Source organism: Corythoichthys intestinalis, chromosome 5 (genome assembly GCF_030265065.1).
Source record: "Corythoichthys intestinalis isolate RoL2023-P3 chromosome 5, ASM3026506v1, whole genome shotgun sequence".
In the NCBI taxonomy this organism is placed as follows: Eukaryota; Metazoa; Chordata; class Actinopteri; order Syngnathiformes; family Syngnathidae; genus Corythoichthys; species Corythoichthys intestinalis.
The window spans coordinates 51,932,877-51,950,473 of NC_080399.1; the positions used below are offsets into that span (position 1 = coordinate 51,932,877).

At 38.7% G+C, this 17,597-nt stretch overlaps 1 protein-coding gene across 1 annotated transcript in view; it reads right to left on the minus strand.

Moving 5' to 3' along the window:
• Positions 1-17,597, minus strand: part of necab2 (N-terminal EF-hand calcium binding protein 2) — a 215,559-nt gene that overhangs the window by 77,885 nt on the left and 120,077 nt on the right. Inside the window, exons 6-7 of the mRNA XM_057836566.1 lie at positions 4,242-4,378; positions 3,919-4,043 (exon numbers count right to left, since the gene is read on the minus strand). Coding sequence (XP_057692549.1) covers positions 3,919-4,043; positions 4,242-4,378 — 262 coding nt within the window. The remainder of the gene's footprint in view (positions 1-3,918; positions 4,044-4,241; positions 4,379-17,597) is intronic.

The window sequence follows — 17,597 nt, forward strand, 5'->3', positions numbered from 1 at the left end:
TCTTAAGCTTTTTGAAAGCTGCACACTTTTTGCTGACAGCCTCTCAGTCCATGGTGATTCAAAACACGTTTGACCGTGGACACTGACACCTGCGTTCAAGCAGCTTCCAATTCTTGGCAGATCTGTTTTCTGCTGTTTCTCTGTTGATTCTTCACCCCTTCCTGACACATTTTCGCTCAGTAGAATGTGGTATTACCCTCAAAATGTTTAAAATAACCGATAATCATCAGCCAGAAGTTTGGATCTTAGGAACTGTTGGGTGCTCGAACAAGAAAATGAAAACAGATACACATAAAAGGTGGTGATGGAATAGCTAATTCAAGCTAGAATTAAGGTTTTAGAATGGTCAACCCAAAGTCCGACTGAAGTAAAAATGGCTAAGGGTCATGTAACCAAATATTAGCATTGCTGTATGTAATGTATAGTTTTGACCAAGCATATTTGGTGACTTTCGGTAACCCATAAAAATTTTTTACTGAACCGAACATCGTGAATGTTTTTTGTCTTGTGACAAAGACGTATCCATTCTAATTGGTTGATCAGAGCAAAATTGAACCAATTGACTGAAACCGAAGTTGACGCAAATTGAAATTGAGCCGTGACATTACGTTCTTTAAACATTTGACCACAACTGAAAAGCTTTGTATTTAATTTGGAGCAGTATTGTTTTCGTCAAAGACTACTATCACTAAAATATTTCATCAAAATTTTTTTTCGTGATGATCACAAGACGATAACGAGCTAAAAACGTGTCTTGGGAGACTAAAACATAACGGGACAAACGACCGTTTTTGTCTCACGCGAATGAGACGAAAATGCGCCAGTTTCCGTCACACGTTCACAATGTGTGACATTTTTATGTGTAGTAGGCCTGCATCGTAGCAGTGTGTCACTCATGTTATGTGCCAGTGTCCTCTCCAGTCTCCAGGCCTGTTTGTGTTGATACACTCGAGTTAAGATTTGTTTTGTTACTTGACAAGAGAATAGCAATGTTGCTTTAGCCTTTAAAGGTCTATGCTGACTATAATCACACACTAAATGTAACTTATAGCATTCATCTTTGAGCTAGTATCAGACTAATGCTAAAGGCGAGCCTCTTAAACTCTCGCACAACCTTGTAACCTTGTACGCCCTGAAATTCAGACCACTAATCTTGTGCAAGAGACTGCTGTGTCAACAACCGCAATCGAGCTGCTTGACTGGACGCTGAGTTATTGTAAACCTAGATTGTTGATTTTGTTATTGTACAGTTTGTGGCCATGTGATGTATGTAACTGTACCATGTCTGATTGTGCGTCTTTAGTTGTATGGGGAGACGGGAAACTGATAAGCATATGCTTCCTCCCGTCTGCCTTTGTCTTCTTCTTCGGTTCCTTCGGGCAAATCATATCACATTTTGTAATTGTCAATGATTGTCAATGATACCGATGATGATGACAATAAATATTTCATTCATTCATTCATTCACAACGTTTTAAAATATAGTTTGTGGCGACCGGGTGGGTATAATTGGTGAAAATAATGTACTGTTTTTCTGCTGGGTGTGTATCATCATCAAGCTGGCACTAAATTGATGTGACAATATGTGCTTGTCCGTTAATGTTCATTCAAAATAGTTGGAATCCTTTATTTATTTATTCATGACTCCATGAATTTAATTATTTTTTTTTTTACAGGCGAATAATTTTGAGTAAACGTAGCCTACAACTAGATGAAGACAAACACATTTTGAAATGACAAAAATAAGACGAAAACTACTGTAATTTTTGGACTATAATCCGCTACCTTTTTCCTTCATTTTGAATTCTGCGGCTTATAGTGCAGTGTGGCTTATTTGTTGATTTATTTGGATTCATAGATAACACTTTATTTGACTGCGGCGTCATAAGACCATCATAATTATGACATGACACTATCTTGGGCATTACTGAAGGCTTACGACAGACGCCATTAAGTGTCATCTGGCAAATTATGTGACTAATTCTATTTATGTTCATCTCAGATCTTTTACCTCCATTCACAAGTGAGATAATTTGCCGGCTAACACTTAATGACATTTGTTATATGCATTCATTAATGCTCATGAGAGTGTCATATCATAATCATGATTGTCTAGTGACAGTCTTATGGCACCACTGTCAAATAAAGTGCTACCAAATACCATGAAAAACAATTAATAAAACATCTGGAACAATAACTGAAGAAATAATTAGCACAGAATATGAATTTTTATTGTCATTTACATCTGTAACGCTGCAATACATGCTAGGAGGCATGTTGGACAACAATAATGTTGACAGCAGGTGGCAGCAAAGGTTGACTGTCTCCCCAAGGGAGCAGTGGTGGCCAAATGAAGCTTCTTGAAGCAATGAAGCTTTGTAGCCAATTGGTTCAAAGCTTCATCTTGGTTCATTTGGTCTTATGACAGTCTTATGATGCCTCTGTCAAATAAATTGTTACCGGTTAATATCTTTTGGTGTAAATATCCCATAATTCAGTGAGGACAGCTGCGGCGTATAGTCCAGTGCCGCTTATCAATGAACAAATGTCGTTTCGTGTCGGGTGGCAGCTTATAGTCAGGTGCGCTGTATAGTGCGAATATTACGGTAATACGTATTATCGTCCAAAAGACCAAGTCGAAAATTAAAATTGCTGCCAAAAACAACACTGTTTTGGAGTAATTACCATACTTTGAGGGTCCTTTGGAGCACAGTGGCTTTCATATCACCCCTAAATGGAAGAAGTCCGCCACTCACACCTGTATCATGAAGTGGCAAGGCTGCCGCTAATCCTTAGTAAAAGGTAAAGTAAAAGGCTCATTGAGCTGTAAGTTCGGTTGTGGTGGTGGGATCGTATTCGTGTGTGGCGATGTGTCCTCTCTCCGTACACCATCCACAGAGTATTGACGAAACATATTCATGAGCTTGGTGCTGCATACACAGAGGAAAACAATCAATGCCATCTTCAGTCAATGCTCATGTTTGCGTAGCCATTTATAGTTGCCAATTGCAGCCACTGAGTCATCATGTGAAAAAAATACATAATTTCCATTTTCAGTGTTTGGGGCAGTTTGAAGGCCAAGTATTCCACTGCTTTATTGTTGGTCCCAACCTCTCAAATGAACCCCTTTAAGCAATTTATTACATTTTTCAAAATAGTGTTTTAGTGGAGAGTAAGTAAGTATCTACGAACAGCAAGTAAGATGGTGAAGTAAATGTCAAAACTCTACAACAAGAAAACAGCGGGAGTGAATTGGAGCAGTCATCACAACTCTCTAAAACCTGCTCACATCCTTATCATTATTCACCTCATACTGTGCATTGATTCAATTACGTTAACTAACCGTATTTAGCCAAACAATTGATTCTAGTACAATAATTCATGCTCAGTCAGTAGACAAGCAGTCAGTAGACAAGCAGACAATGTGGGCCAGCTCCTGTCACTGTGAGGACCACCGTTCAGCGTTCACCCGAACCAGATGGCTCTATTACTTTTTTATATTTTTCAAAGGAACACATCAGCAAGAAGAGTAGGTGTGGCTTTTTATGATGCTGAATTATATTGCTGGCATCATAAATGTGCTGTCACACAGCAAAACACACACACACTAAGCATATTTATTATTGTTAGACCATATAGTGTATATTCACGTAACCGGAAAAAATATTGCAATAATGGTCATCCTCATTTTAATGAGGATGCAATGTCACCTGTCATGGCCTGTGACACTAAACTAAGTGTGCCTCTGAATTAAGTGGATGATAAACTGCTGAGTGTCAGTGGAGCATCCTTTGCCTAATGTATGTGGGTTACTGTGAACGTAAACATACAATTACAAGATGAATGGGTCCATCCAACAGAAGTTACATCACATCCTTATATTTAATGTGTGCGTGAGTGTTTGCGTGTGTGTGGCACCTGAGGTAGTATTGATGGTCCTGACAACCTCTCTGGCACTGATTCTGTTGTTAGGGGGATAGTCAGGAACAACATTGTCATGGCGCCTCTCTGACATCCGGGGACTCGTCTTGGCTGGAAGATGACTGAAATGGAATGAAATTATGGTTATCATTGCAAAGTATTCATCATGGCCAGCCTATTTTTTTCAAGAAAGGCAATTTTCAGTCCTGTTGTGCCTTATCACACACTGGACACAGTGGGTTCTCTTTGTAGATATGCTGAACGACACATCATGCACTGACATAGACGTCCATTTGTGCAAACACACACTGCAGGCTTACCCTGACTGGCTGTGCTGTTCATCTATGGCATCCACAGCACTCTCCACAGAATTTAAAAGCGACTGGATCTGATTGGCTGATTCTTTCAGTAGAAAACGGGTGACAAATTGTTCCACATTTGTTCCCCTCTCATAAACCTGTTCAGAGAAGGGTAAAAGTTGCAGCATGTAAAATAAGCAACAGTGTTTAATTTGAATAAAATTACTTTTAATTTTTTTTTTTATAATCTGATTATACTCTTTCATTTTTTTTCTCTTTAAGAACACTTTAAAGCATCTCTGATTTCTGCACTTGTATCCACTTTATGGCTGTGTGATGTCTAATGGTGGTCAGCATTGAGCAGGGTGGTAAGAATAAACACTCTCTTTTTGTGGACTCTTAGCATTTTAATGGCTACAGCTCTGACGTCAGAAATTCTACTAATCACCCTCTCACACCAAATAATATTGCAAAAAAAAAAAACAAAAAAACAATTTTGCCTGAGGTTGCATGACACTGGGTGGTTGGCTTCAGATTACTTAAAAGATAAAGCACAAAAAATTAGATAACATAATCAAGAGTTACCTAGTACGTCCACACCATAACATGTCACAATATTAAATAATCCAAACAAAAGTAATAGCTTCCCAGTAATCTTTAAGGAACACAGATAATTAAAAAAAAAAAAAAAAAAAGTTCAATTGTCTGGCATTGTAATGTAGCTGTTAACACTTTGGTCGTCTATCAAAACTGTGCGTTACCTTACCACAGGGGAGAGAAACACACAATTATAATTAGTTTAACTCATTTCCGCTATGTCAGTTTTCGCGGGCCATCAAGTGGTTGACACAGTATATAAAAGATCAAATATTGAAAAATATGTCACATATTTTAGAGGAGCTTATAGCCTTAATTAGCATTGTGCAATCTCCTCTAGTAGTGAGTGGCTTTGGTGAAAATGAAGGCAACCATAATTTTGATGTCGCCTGAAATAAAAAATAAGTTATTTAAATATATTTGGATGTCGAGGCATTAAAATCAGCTCCCACTCATGTTAAAAAGCCTGTTGGAGCCACTCATGTAAAAGTCATAATTGACTGCATTTGCACCCTGGAGAGCAGAGTCAACCAGTCATGTCAGCTTTACTGTCAGAAGTCAGAGTGCAGTGATTCAGGGAGACAATTAAGGTTCTAGTGTAGTCAGCCGTTATCTGCTGCTCTCTAATCAAAGACAAACTCTCCCAGGAGATGCACATTCACACACAGGCCGCTTTGACTTCTATTATTTCACTTGATGGCTTTCATAAAAAGGCACACACCAAGGTCCACTCACTGTTGGAATTGCACTCATACAGATAAACCTGTAAACATACAATCATATCAGCCATGTCATTTCCTCAAGAGAAAAATACAGCCAAATGAAATTAGCCATAATAAGATAGGCTTCAGACCATTGCTGATCCACTGATGACTATCATGCTGGGACTCAACTAGCAAAAAGGGACACCGGTGTGAACAAACAAATATTGAAGATGAATATCGTCTTGTTTTCTTGAGTGACTGTGATTGCCTTAATGATCCACAGCATGGACTGATTTCATCTCTGTACCCATGTGCCCTTGTCTCCATCCAATTATGAATTTACTCATCATCATTAGCCAGTAGTAGAGTAGCCAAACATTTTACTCAAGTAAGAGTAGTGTTAGTTCAAAATAATAATATTCAAGTAAAAGTATTCATGCAAAAAATGCACTCAAGTACAAGTATTGAGTGAAAAGAGTGCTCAATTATTGAGTGACAGGTTACAATGTTTGATTTTCCTTACTTTTCTTTAAACAATGATACATTTTTTTTCTCAACACAACACCATCTATATGAATTGTTATACTTATACTGTATAACAGGGGTGCCCATTACATTGATCGCAATCGACCAGTCGATTGTAATGCTAGTGTGGGTAGCTTGCGGCATCAACAAAAAAAAAAAAAAAAACAAACAAAAAAAACACTACCGTTCAAGTTTGAGGTCTAAGCCACCCCAAACTTTTGAACCGTTGTGGACACCAAACTTTTTAACGGTAGTGTGTATATATACTACTAGTTCTCCCCACTGTACATATACATATATATACATACATATATATATATATGTATATGTGTGTGTATATATATGTATATGTGTGTATATGTATATATACAGTGCCTTGCAAAAGTATTCGGCCCCCTTGAATCTTGCAACCTTTCGCCACATTTCAGGCTTCAAACATAAAGATATGAAATTTAATTTTTTTGTCAAGAATCAACAACAAGTGGGACACAATCGTGAAGTGGAACAAAATTTATTGGATAATTTAAACTTTTTTAACAAATAAAAAACTGAAAAGTGGGGCGTGCAATATTATTCGGCCCCCTTGCGTTAATACTTTGTAGCACCACCTTTTGCTCCAATTACAGCTGCAAGTCGCTTGGGGTATGTTTCTATCAGTTTTGCACATCGAGAGACTGACATTCTTGCCCATTCTTCCTTGCAAAACAGCTCGGGCTCAGTGAGGTTGGATGGAGAGTGTTTGTGAACAGCAGTCTTCAGCTCTTTCCACAGATTCTTGATTGGATTCAGGTCTGGACTTTGACTTGGCCGAATACTTTTGCAAGGCACTGTATATGTGTGTATGTATGTATGTATATATGTGTGTATGTATATATATGTATATATATATATATATATATATATATATATATATATATATATATGTATATATGTATATACAGTGGGGAGAACAAGTATTTGATACACTGCCAATGGGTTTTCCCAACTCCCCATTGTATATACAGGTATATATAAATGCTTCTCACCATAAGTGCCGCGACACATCACAGAGACTCCTTTTATACTGTATTACCACACCCACAGAAAGTGCACACTATGGCAACAGCAGTGTGACATAAATATGTTACAAATTGAAAAAATAGAAATACTGCAAACAAATAATTTTCAAATTCCCAAAACATTTTTTCCTATTCTGTTAGACGTAGGCCTACATCATGACATGGTATGTCATAGATACATGGTCTTGTGATGAACAAAGTAGCTCAGAATCACTGAATTATGATAAATTTATCATATTCAGTGTTGTTAATAACAGCATTAGAGTATAACAGCATTACTAGCGGCGTTATTTTTGTCAGTAGAGAGTAATCTAATTTATTATTTTTCTCATTTTTGCTAGGCTGTTACTGATGATGTAAAGGCGTGCGTTACTACAGTTTGGTTGAATGACAAGAGATGTCAGAGAGACACGGTGAGAGCAGAGCAGGGGAGGGGAGGAGGCTAGGGGGTTGTGACACCGTTGGAAATGCGATGTCAGGTGGCTCAGAAGCGTTAGCGTAGCATTTGCGTTCCCGCTAGCATTAGCATTTAGCGTGGCGAGCGTCATCCTAAACTCTCGGACAACTTTTTTTTTTTTTACGTACATTTCATGACGTTCAGGTGGGTACAATCAATAGAAAATAATGGACTGTTTTCCTGTTCAGTATGCATTATCATCATCCAAGTGGGCGTTGTCCTTGTAGATGCTACAATATAATAATAATTTGTTTTTGATGACCAAAAATAGTCACTTGCCTTAAACTTTTCTTGAATTGAGTATCCATAAACCTTGTGTTGTGAAAACAACAAGAGCAAAGATAGAAGAGGGAAGAATTTCAGAGCCTCACCTGCATATTGAAAAATGGATGGATGGATAGCTATATATAGGGATCTGACGGTACACACAAGTCACGGTTCAGTACGTACCTTGGTACAGGGGTCATGGTTTTGTGTGGGTTCAGTACAATAGGAGACACAAAAAGGCTTTTTTCCCATTGCATTTAAAAGTTAAAGTTTGTATACCATTACACTCTTATGTAGGTGAAATTTAAGAAAATGTAAAAAGGGTGACCTGCTTTTTTGGAATGAAAAAAGACAGTTCAATTCAATCACTTAATATACATATAACTCAATATAAACATATTTGATGTGAAAGACATTAAAAAAAAGGATCATGTAATAACATTAAGAACATGAACAAGCCGAGTAACTAATTACTCTTAACTGAGTTACTACCTTCATTACTTTTTGGGAGAATTAATTTGTAACAAATTACTTTTTAAAGTAAGATTCACAACGCTGTATATTTTGTTGCTGTGGGGACTACACTTGAGTGGATGTTCCGAATTTACTTTTCTTCCTTTTATGTGTTGTGGAAAGAATAAACCAACCTGAAATCAAAGTTCATCTGAAAAATATACGTACACTGTAAAAAATTTCAGTGTAAAATAACGGTAAAAAGCTGGCAGCAGGGTTGCCATTTATATACTGTTATTTTACAGTCTTGGTAATGTAAAAATGTTTCACAGTAATAGTCCGTAATCCAGAAAAACGGTTGATTCCTGTATTTATAGAAAATACAGTAAAAATCCGTCAGCAGGATTGTCATTACCAGACCTTTTTTACAGTCTTGGTAATGTAAAAATATTTAACAGTAGTAGTCTAATCCAGGAAAACTGTATATTCCTGTATTACCAGAATTCACAGTAAAGAGCAGGCAACTGCGGAGCTGCAGTGAACTGCGTTTTTAACGATATACTGTGTTTTAACGGTATTTGGGAAAATGGCTTTACAGTCTATGAATGCATATATTTCCATCTAGTACAGAAAAAAATGCTCATGTCAGGTGCGAAACAGAACAGGTTTTATTTCATCGTATTGGCAGGCAGTGAAAACGGACAGGAACTAGAGAGATGGTGCAGTCGGGTCGTGTAGGTCAGGCAGAGCAGGTTGGAGATCTGCCGTAATCGGGTCAAGCAGGACAGGTTGAGCTCAATGGAGTGCTGGCATACTGTAGTCTGGTCAAGCAGGACAGGCTGAGCAAGTTGGTTGGGCTGGAACTCTGGCATAGTCGGGTCAGGCAGGCAGGCTGGGTCAGAAGTGGTGATCGGTCAAGGACAAATCCCAAATTACCCCTAAACAATATACTACAATTGTCCAAACATTTCCACCGGTGAGTCAAGCCATGTGCTAATGGCCGCTGCTGGCACATTTCATCTTTTAATTCTGCTGCTTACCGGCTGCCTCTCTGGTTATCTTTTGCCAACGTCTCCAGCTGCACAGGACTGCAAGTGTCAATAGCCAAACCAGGCTGCCATCTTCCTTTCATGCTTTTATAGCTCTGGGTTGCTCATGGGTTGATTGGCCAATCTCTTCCAGCTGTGCATCGTTTCCATAGTGCTTGCATGCCGGTGATTTTCCAGTTCACGCCTGGTTGTCTGCTCAATGCTTTTTTGTTGATGTTCATCAGGTTTTGACTTTACAATGCGTGCAAAATCATTGTCCATAATACTCCCATTCTTCGCATGGGTTCTTCAATATGAAGAAGTAAAAGTTTGTAAAAAGAAAAAAAAAATTTAAGCAAAAAAGCACCTGTCTAATTTACTCCAAATGTAAACATTGGTCTCATGTGTGATGTGGGGACAAAGTTTGTCGCAGCCATTGACGTTTCCACAGTAATTCACCGCCATACCAATAGATTGGTGTGGCTTTGTCTTTGTGTGGTTTTGGGGGACTCTTGTCGAATTCCTTTATTTTCCACCGGTCATTGACAGCAATGGCAATGGAGATGAAACGTGTGCACTTGCAGCTGTAGCTGATTAATATTAAACAACAAATGTTGTCAGTACAAATGTTGATGCGTTGGCGACACAGAAGTCGTTTGCGAATGTTTGAAAATGGTGTTGTTGTTGTGCTGAACCGGAAACAATGTTCTGAGCGGACCAATCACAGTCCTTCGACGTTCATGTCGAGCGCGTTGACGTGATGTGTAGTCAGGACTTTTTGGAGGTTCACGTCAGGCTATGGTGTAGGGTCATAATCAGGTCTGCATTAATGGCGTAGGTCCGCCATCACCGCTAGACAGAAGCATACTGTAAATCAGCCTTCAGGGTGATGGAATACTACAATTTTTGGAGAAGGGCCAGTTTAGATCAGAGTGGGGATACAACAAGAAACATATAACATATGAGTAGAATAGAATGGAGGCGACGTCAAATAATATAATAATATAGCCTATAGGCCAACAAAACATCCAGTCTGGTGTTTGCGTCGATGTGATTGTGTTTTAGTCTGAGGCCCCATACATCACCCGCTACAGCTAACGCTAATGCATTTAGCTAACATTTGCAACATCAAAATTTAAAACTACTAACAATCAAAACATAAACATAATAAATTTATCAAATAAATAATAATATAAATAGAGAAATTAAAAATAAATTTTATTGTATTGTAACTCCACTGTTGGATATATATGAGACTCGGATTTTGCCTTTTTAACCGCTCACTGGCAAACACCTTTTATTTATTTCCCCAAAAAATTCACTCAGCTGCATCTTTTGCAAAACAATAGAAAACTGCCCTCTAATGGCACTCCAGAGGAATTAACATCAATATTATATATCGCTATCCAGCAATCCTCAGAACTTTAGTTTAATATACAATAATTTAGGTAATATGAGTAAGACTTAATTAACTCACCGTTTATAAATTGGTACACATAAATCCCAATATAAGTTGAAGAACAAGCACTGAAGAGCAGCTAATGTCATCTAAAGTCATCCTCTGAAGAGTCTCCAACATCCAAATTATGGCTAATTATGTCCTCCAGGATTTGATGGCAAATTATTTCCGGTATCTAGTTATTTTAATTTAAATTGGCAAAAAACACAGTCTATATTGGCACAATGTAAAAGATGTCAGATTTCTGACCATGCTCCAAATTTCCAGTCAAAACTCAGTTTCCAAAAAATACGGTAGTGTCATGTAATTGAAACATTAACATACCGTTTACAGCATTTGTCTTGTTGCTTTAATGCTGGTAACCCACAATGCATTGCTAACTACAGTAATAAACTGTTTAACACAAAAATGGTATTTTAGTGTTCAAAATTGGCCGTAAATTTACAGCAATTTTTTTACAGTCTATGTTTTATGGAGAATATGTAGAACACTCACACAACTAGTAGGAGAACAGTTACTCCACGCAGGGGAGTCTAAGACGAGATCAAGGACCATATCAGTTTGAGTATGAGGCATATATGAGAACCACTAAGCTGTCCGACAAAAGGAAAACAAAAGCAGACTAGAGATAAAATTAGATAAATAAGGAAAAAATAAAGACAAAGTGAGCTGGACTTGGATCTATAAGCTGTCTACGCAACCAGAAGTGACAACCTCTGTTTAATAACTCAAAAACAGTTTCAATGTAATCTACAAATACGTGTTGATATAATTGCCATTATGTTCCACCCTATTTCCTATATTGCAATACTGCACACATCCTCCACATGTCCCTTTTGGCCAAGTATGCCTCCTGGCCACAGCTACAGAACCTGAGATAGAAACACTATGATCTATAATTCACACAGATCACTGACCCAGGAGAATGTATTCATGGGCCCTGTACGTAGCTTGGCAATTACCCACTGTACATACGTATTATTAGTGTTTGTGTGTGGCAGCGCTGTTTTGGACTTACTGGAGCCTTTGCAGGCTCTTGCCAGAGATCCCGATGAGTAGTGCGTTACAATAGTCCAACCAGGAAGAGAGATAGGCATGGACGAGTCTCTCTGCAGCAGGACGGGAGAGAGATGGCCGGAGTTTGGCAATATTACGGAGGTGAAAGAAGGTGGTTTTGCAAATATAATTGGTGTGATTGTTAAAGCTAAGATGGGGTAAAACCTGACTCCCAAATTAGTCACAGAAGGGGAGAAGGATTTGTGGCTGAAATATGGGGGCGGAACGGAGCTGGTGAGGAGTACCAATGTGAATAGCTTCTGTTTTGGAGCTGTTCAGCTGCTTCAAAGTTCAAAGTTAGAAAGGTTGAATGTCAAGCCTAAATATGAATTGTTACTGGTAAAGATTTAAGGTACCAAGGATTGCACACCAAGCTTCAATATAGCTTCCTCTGACACCTAGACAATGCCATTACGAAAAGAACATTACAAAACGTGATTGGGTAAATTTGATGTGGTAGAAGAATTGACCAACCATGCTTAGCACTGTGGTAGAGTCCCCTGAGTTTTCTTCCTTTATTATCACCCGCCTGCCCATTCACTCGCTCAGACGCTATCATACTATTAACTACTAGCGGGATCATTTCTCATGTCACTGCGAGCAAAACTAAGTATTATGCATGTAATGCTTGAACAGATGTCATGGACTATGCTTTCTTGGAAAAAATGGCAAAAAAAATAAAAAATAGAAAAAAAATTAACCATGTATGCAATAATGCACAAATGACAGATTTTTAATAATGGATGATTGTTATGCTTTAAACCTGCTTTATAAAAAAGTAAATACAACATCGAGATCAAGGCTTGCACGATAAATTGTTTGAACATTGCCATCAAGATGCCTCGTTTTTCGTGGTTAATGGTGAACCCCCTCATTAAGAATCGAAAATCTGTGAGTATAAATAAATAAATATATACATATAAATACTGTATGTATATATTTTGGTGTGTTCAACACATTTATTCAGAATTAACAGCATTGGAAAGAGATACATATAAGACATGTTTTCCCTTTTTTCCCCAATGTATAATTAAATAAAAAATAAAACCAAAAAAACCCTTATATAACATACACTCACCGGCCACTTTATTAGGTACACCATGCTAGTAGCGGGTTGGACCCCCTTTTGCCTTCAGAACTGCCTCAATTATTCGTGGCATAGATTCAACAAGGTGCTGGAAGCATTCCTCAGAGAGTTTGGTCCATATTGACATGATGGCATCACACAGTTGGTGGAGATTTGTCGGCTGCACATCCATGATGCGAATCTCCCGTTCCACCACATCCCAAAGATGCTCTATTGGATTGAGATCTGGTGACTGTGGAGGCCATTTGAGTACAGTGAACCCATTGTCATGTTCAAGAAACCAGTCTGAGATGATTCCAGCTTTATGACATTATCCTGCTGAAAGTAGCCATCAGAAGTTGGGTACATTGTGGTCATAAAGGGATGGACATGGTCAGCAACAATACTCAGGTAAGCTGTGGCGTTCCAAGTTCCAACGATGCTCAATTGGTACCAAGGGGCCCAAAGAGTCCCAAGAAAATATTCCCCACACCATTACACCACCACCACCACCAGCCTGAACCTTTGATACAAGGCAGGATGGATCCATACTTTCATGTTGTTGACGCCAAATTCTGACCCTACCATCCGAATGTCGCAGCAGAAATCGAGACTCATCAGACCAGGCAACGTTTTTCCAATCTTCTATTGTCCAATTTTGATGAGCTTGGGCAAATTGTAGCCTCAATTTCCTGTTCTTAGCTGAAAGGAGTGGCATCCGGCGTGGTCTTCTGCTGCTGTAGCCCATCTGCCTCAAATTTCAATGTACTGTGCGTTCAGAGATGCTCTTCTGCCTACATTGGTTGTAACGGGTGGTTATTTGAGTCACTGTTGCCTTTCTATCAGCTCGGACCAGTCTGGCCATTCTCCTCTGACCTCTGGCATCAACAAGCATTTCCGCCCACAGAACTGCCGCTCACTGGATATTGTTTTCTTTTTCGGACCGTTCTCTGTAAACCCTAGAGATGGTTGTGCGTGAAAATCCCAGTAGATCAGCATTTTCTGAAATACTCAGACCAGCCCTTTCGGCACCAACAACCATGCCACGTTCAAAGTCACTCAAGTCACCTTTCTTCCCCATACTGATGCTCGGGTTGAACTGCAGGAGATTGTCTTAAACCATGTCTACATACCTAAATGCACTGAGTTGCCATCATGTGATTGGCTGATTAGAAATTAAGTGTTAACGAGCAGTTGGACAGGTGTACCTAATAAAGTGGCCGGTGAGTGTATATATGTGGCAGAAAAAAACAGACAAGGCTGAAAAAGCAGTTTCTGCTCTTGCGACCCTTTTTGTATTTAAGCCAAAAGAACTGTTGTGTTTCATAGAACATTATGTCTATATGCTGCCAAAGCAGATTAATGGCGCATTAAGCCACCCAACTATTTTTGATATGTCTGTTTTACCCTGTAGACCCCCGTTTACAGATGTTGCGCAACTGTTTTTGTTTCAACCAAGCCATAAAAAGAAGGTAAGTAATTATATTTATTATTCAAAATATCTGTGATTTTTAACTTGGAATCATTAATTGATGTCTAGTATTTAGTTAAAAAAAAAAAAAAAAAAAGACCAAAAAAATTATTCACTCGCATATTTTAAACTTTTAAACAAATCACGGACTTCTACCTCACAGCTATCGCTTAATTGTACTTCTTCTGTAACTGTCACATTTTCTCCAGTATGTTAGATGATAAATAATCAATCCAAACAACAGAAAATCTCGACCACTCCTTGATGTCTACGATTTCTGCATCGCGACCCTTGTTATATCACCATGTTTCAGCCATAAAATCCCTCAAAAATCCAACTGTGGCCATTCACAGCTGTGTCTTGACACTCGGTGATATATGCTACCTTAAGTTTTTGGCTCAAAAAGAGGTAAGTACACGATAATATCTCGTTAAACCATGGCGTCTTTAATTATGCCCTCTCATGCTCTTACCTCCAGTTCGGGGTTTTGCTGTTTATTTATTTATTTTCTTTCGATGCCCTCCTGTTCCAAAATGTTCTTTCCGCAGAAAATTGAGATTTTAAGCTTTCCAATTATGTATCACACATACATATATAACAATTTTGAGATTTGGCCAAATTGGGGAGTCTCAGAGCGGAACTTCAAGTCACCTGAGTGTTTTCCGCCATACATATATATACATACACACACATATATATATATATATATATATATATATATATATATATATATATATATATATATATATATATATATATATATATATATATATATATATATACAGTGCCTTGCAAAAGTATTCGGCCCCCTTGAACCTTGCAACCTTTCGCCACATTTCAGGCTTCAAACATAAAGATATCAAATTTTAATTTTTTGTCAAGAATCAACAACAAGTGGGACACAATCGTGAAGTGGAACAAAATTTATTGGATAATTTAAACTTTTTTAACAAATAAAAAACTGAAAAGTGGGGCGTGCAATATTATTCGGCCCCCTTGCGTTAATACTTTGTAGCGCCACCTTTTGCTCCAATTACAGCTGCAAGTCGCTTGGGGTATGTTTCTATCAGTTTTGCACATCGAGAGACTGACATTCTTGCCCATTCTTCCTTGCAAAACAGCTCGAGCTCAGTGAGGTTGGATGGAGAGTGTTTGTGAACAGCAGTCTTCAGCTCTTTCCACAGATTCTCGATTGGATTCAGGTCTGGACTTTGACTTGGCCATTCTAACACCTGGATACGTTTATTTTTGAACCATTCCATTGTAGATTTGGCTTTATGTTTTGGATCATTGTCCTGTTGGAAGATAAATCTCCGTCCCAGTCTCAGGTCTTGTGCAGATACCAACATGTTTTCTTCCAGAATGTTCCTGTATTTGGCTGCATCCATCTTCCCGTCAATTTTAACTATCTTCCCTGTCCCTGCTGAAGAAAAGCAGGCCCAAACCATGATGCTGCCACCACCATGTTTGACAGTGGGGATGGTGTGTTCAGGGTGATGAGCTGTGTTGCTTTTACGCCAAACATATCGTTTTGCATTGTGGCCAAAAAGTTCCATTTTGGTTTCATCTGACCAGAGCACCTTCTTCCACATGTTTGGTGTGTCTCCCAGGTGGCTTGTGGCAAACTTTAAACAAGACTTTTTATGGATATCTTTGAGAAATGGCTTTCTTCTTGCCACTCTTCCATATAGGCCAGATTTGTGCAGTGTACGACTGATTGTTGTCTTATGGACAGACTCTCCCACCTCAGCTGTAGATCTCTGCAGTTCATCCAGAGTGATCATGGGCCTCTTGGCTGCATCTCTGATCAGTTTTCTCCTTGTTTGAGAAGAAATTTTGGAAGGATGGCCGGGTCTTGGTAGATTTGCAGTGGTCTGATGCTCCTTCCATTTCAATATGATGGCTTGCACAGTGCTCCTTGAGATGTTTAAAGCTTGGGAAATCTTTTTGTATCCAAATCCGGCTTTAAACTTCTCCACAACAGTATCTCGGACCTGCCTGGTGTGTTCCTTGGTTTTCATAATGCTCTCAGCACTTTAAACAGAACCCTGAGACTATCACAGAGCAGGTGCATTTATACGGAGACTTGATTACACACAGGTGGATTCTATTTATCATCATCGGTCATTTAGGACAACATTGGATCATTCAGAGATCCTCACTGAACTTCTGGAGTGAGTTTGCTGCACTGAAAGTAAAGGGGCCGAATAATATTGCACGCCCCACTTTTCAGTTTTTTATTTGTTAAAAAAGTTTAAATTATCCAATAAATGTTGTTCCACTTCACGATTGTGTCCCACTTGTTGTTGATTCTTGACAAAAAAATTAAATTTCATATCTTTATGTTTGAAGCCTGAAATGTGGTGAAAGGTTGCAAGATTCAAGGGGGCCGAATACTTTTGCAAGGCACTGTATATATATATATATATATATATATATATATATATGTTTAGTCGTTTTGTATTTTTTTTAACACACATCTGTGCGATAAAGTATGTGAAAACTGTCAAAAGGTGTCTTGGTGTGTACTAGGCTGTGTGGAACACCAGCTCTGAAGTGTGAAATACAGTTTTAAATAAATCATCTATTTTGTGCAGAGACATCGCCTCCTGGATCCCTTTTATATACAGCAATCTTCATTGTTCACAGATGAACCCCCTTTGCCTGGTTTAAACGGTATCATATGAATTAGGCTCGAGCGTATGACGTGGCACTCGCCATTTTGGAAGCGGGAAGTTCGGTGTCAGAGCCCCGGGAAACATAAACAGTGAGGCATTTCAACACAGGTCGCTCTTTAAAAATGGTTGGAAATTATTGTGCGGTAAAGAATTGCAACAACCGATCGAATAGAAAGGAGAATGTACAGCTCGACGGAACCCCATTGAGTTTCTTCCGGATCCCTACATGGAGAAAAGGCGAGGGAAAGGTCATATCTGAACTTACCAAACGTCGAAGAATGGCATGGGTGGCCTTGATCAGAAGGAAGGGCATAACGTTTGATTCTCCAGTTACAAACAGAGTTTGCTCTATGCACTTCCACTCCAGTAAGTTAATTTCGTTTGTTTACGCAAATTTCGGTAACTTTATGCCCTAAATCGGCCTGTTATTAGCTATAGCTACAGCTAAACAACTAGCATGCATACATGTGCATTGTCTTCATAAGACATAATTCCTGTCGTTGCTAAATGAAAAAGCTGTAATATGTTGACGTGAGAGAGTGGCAAAGAATTTGTACA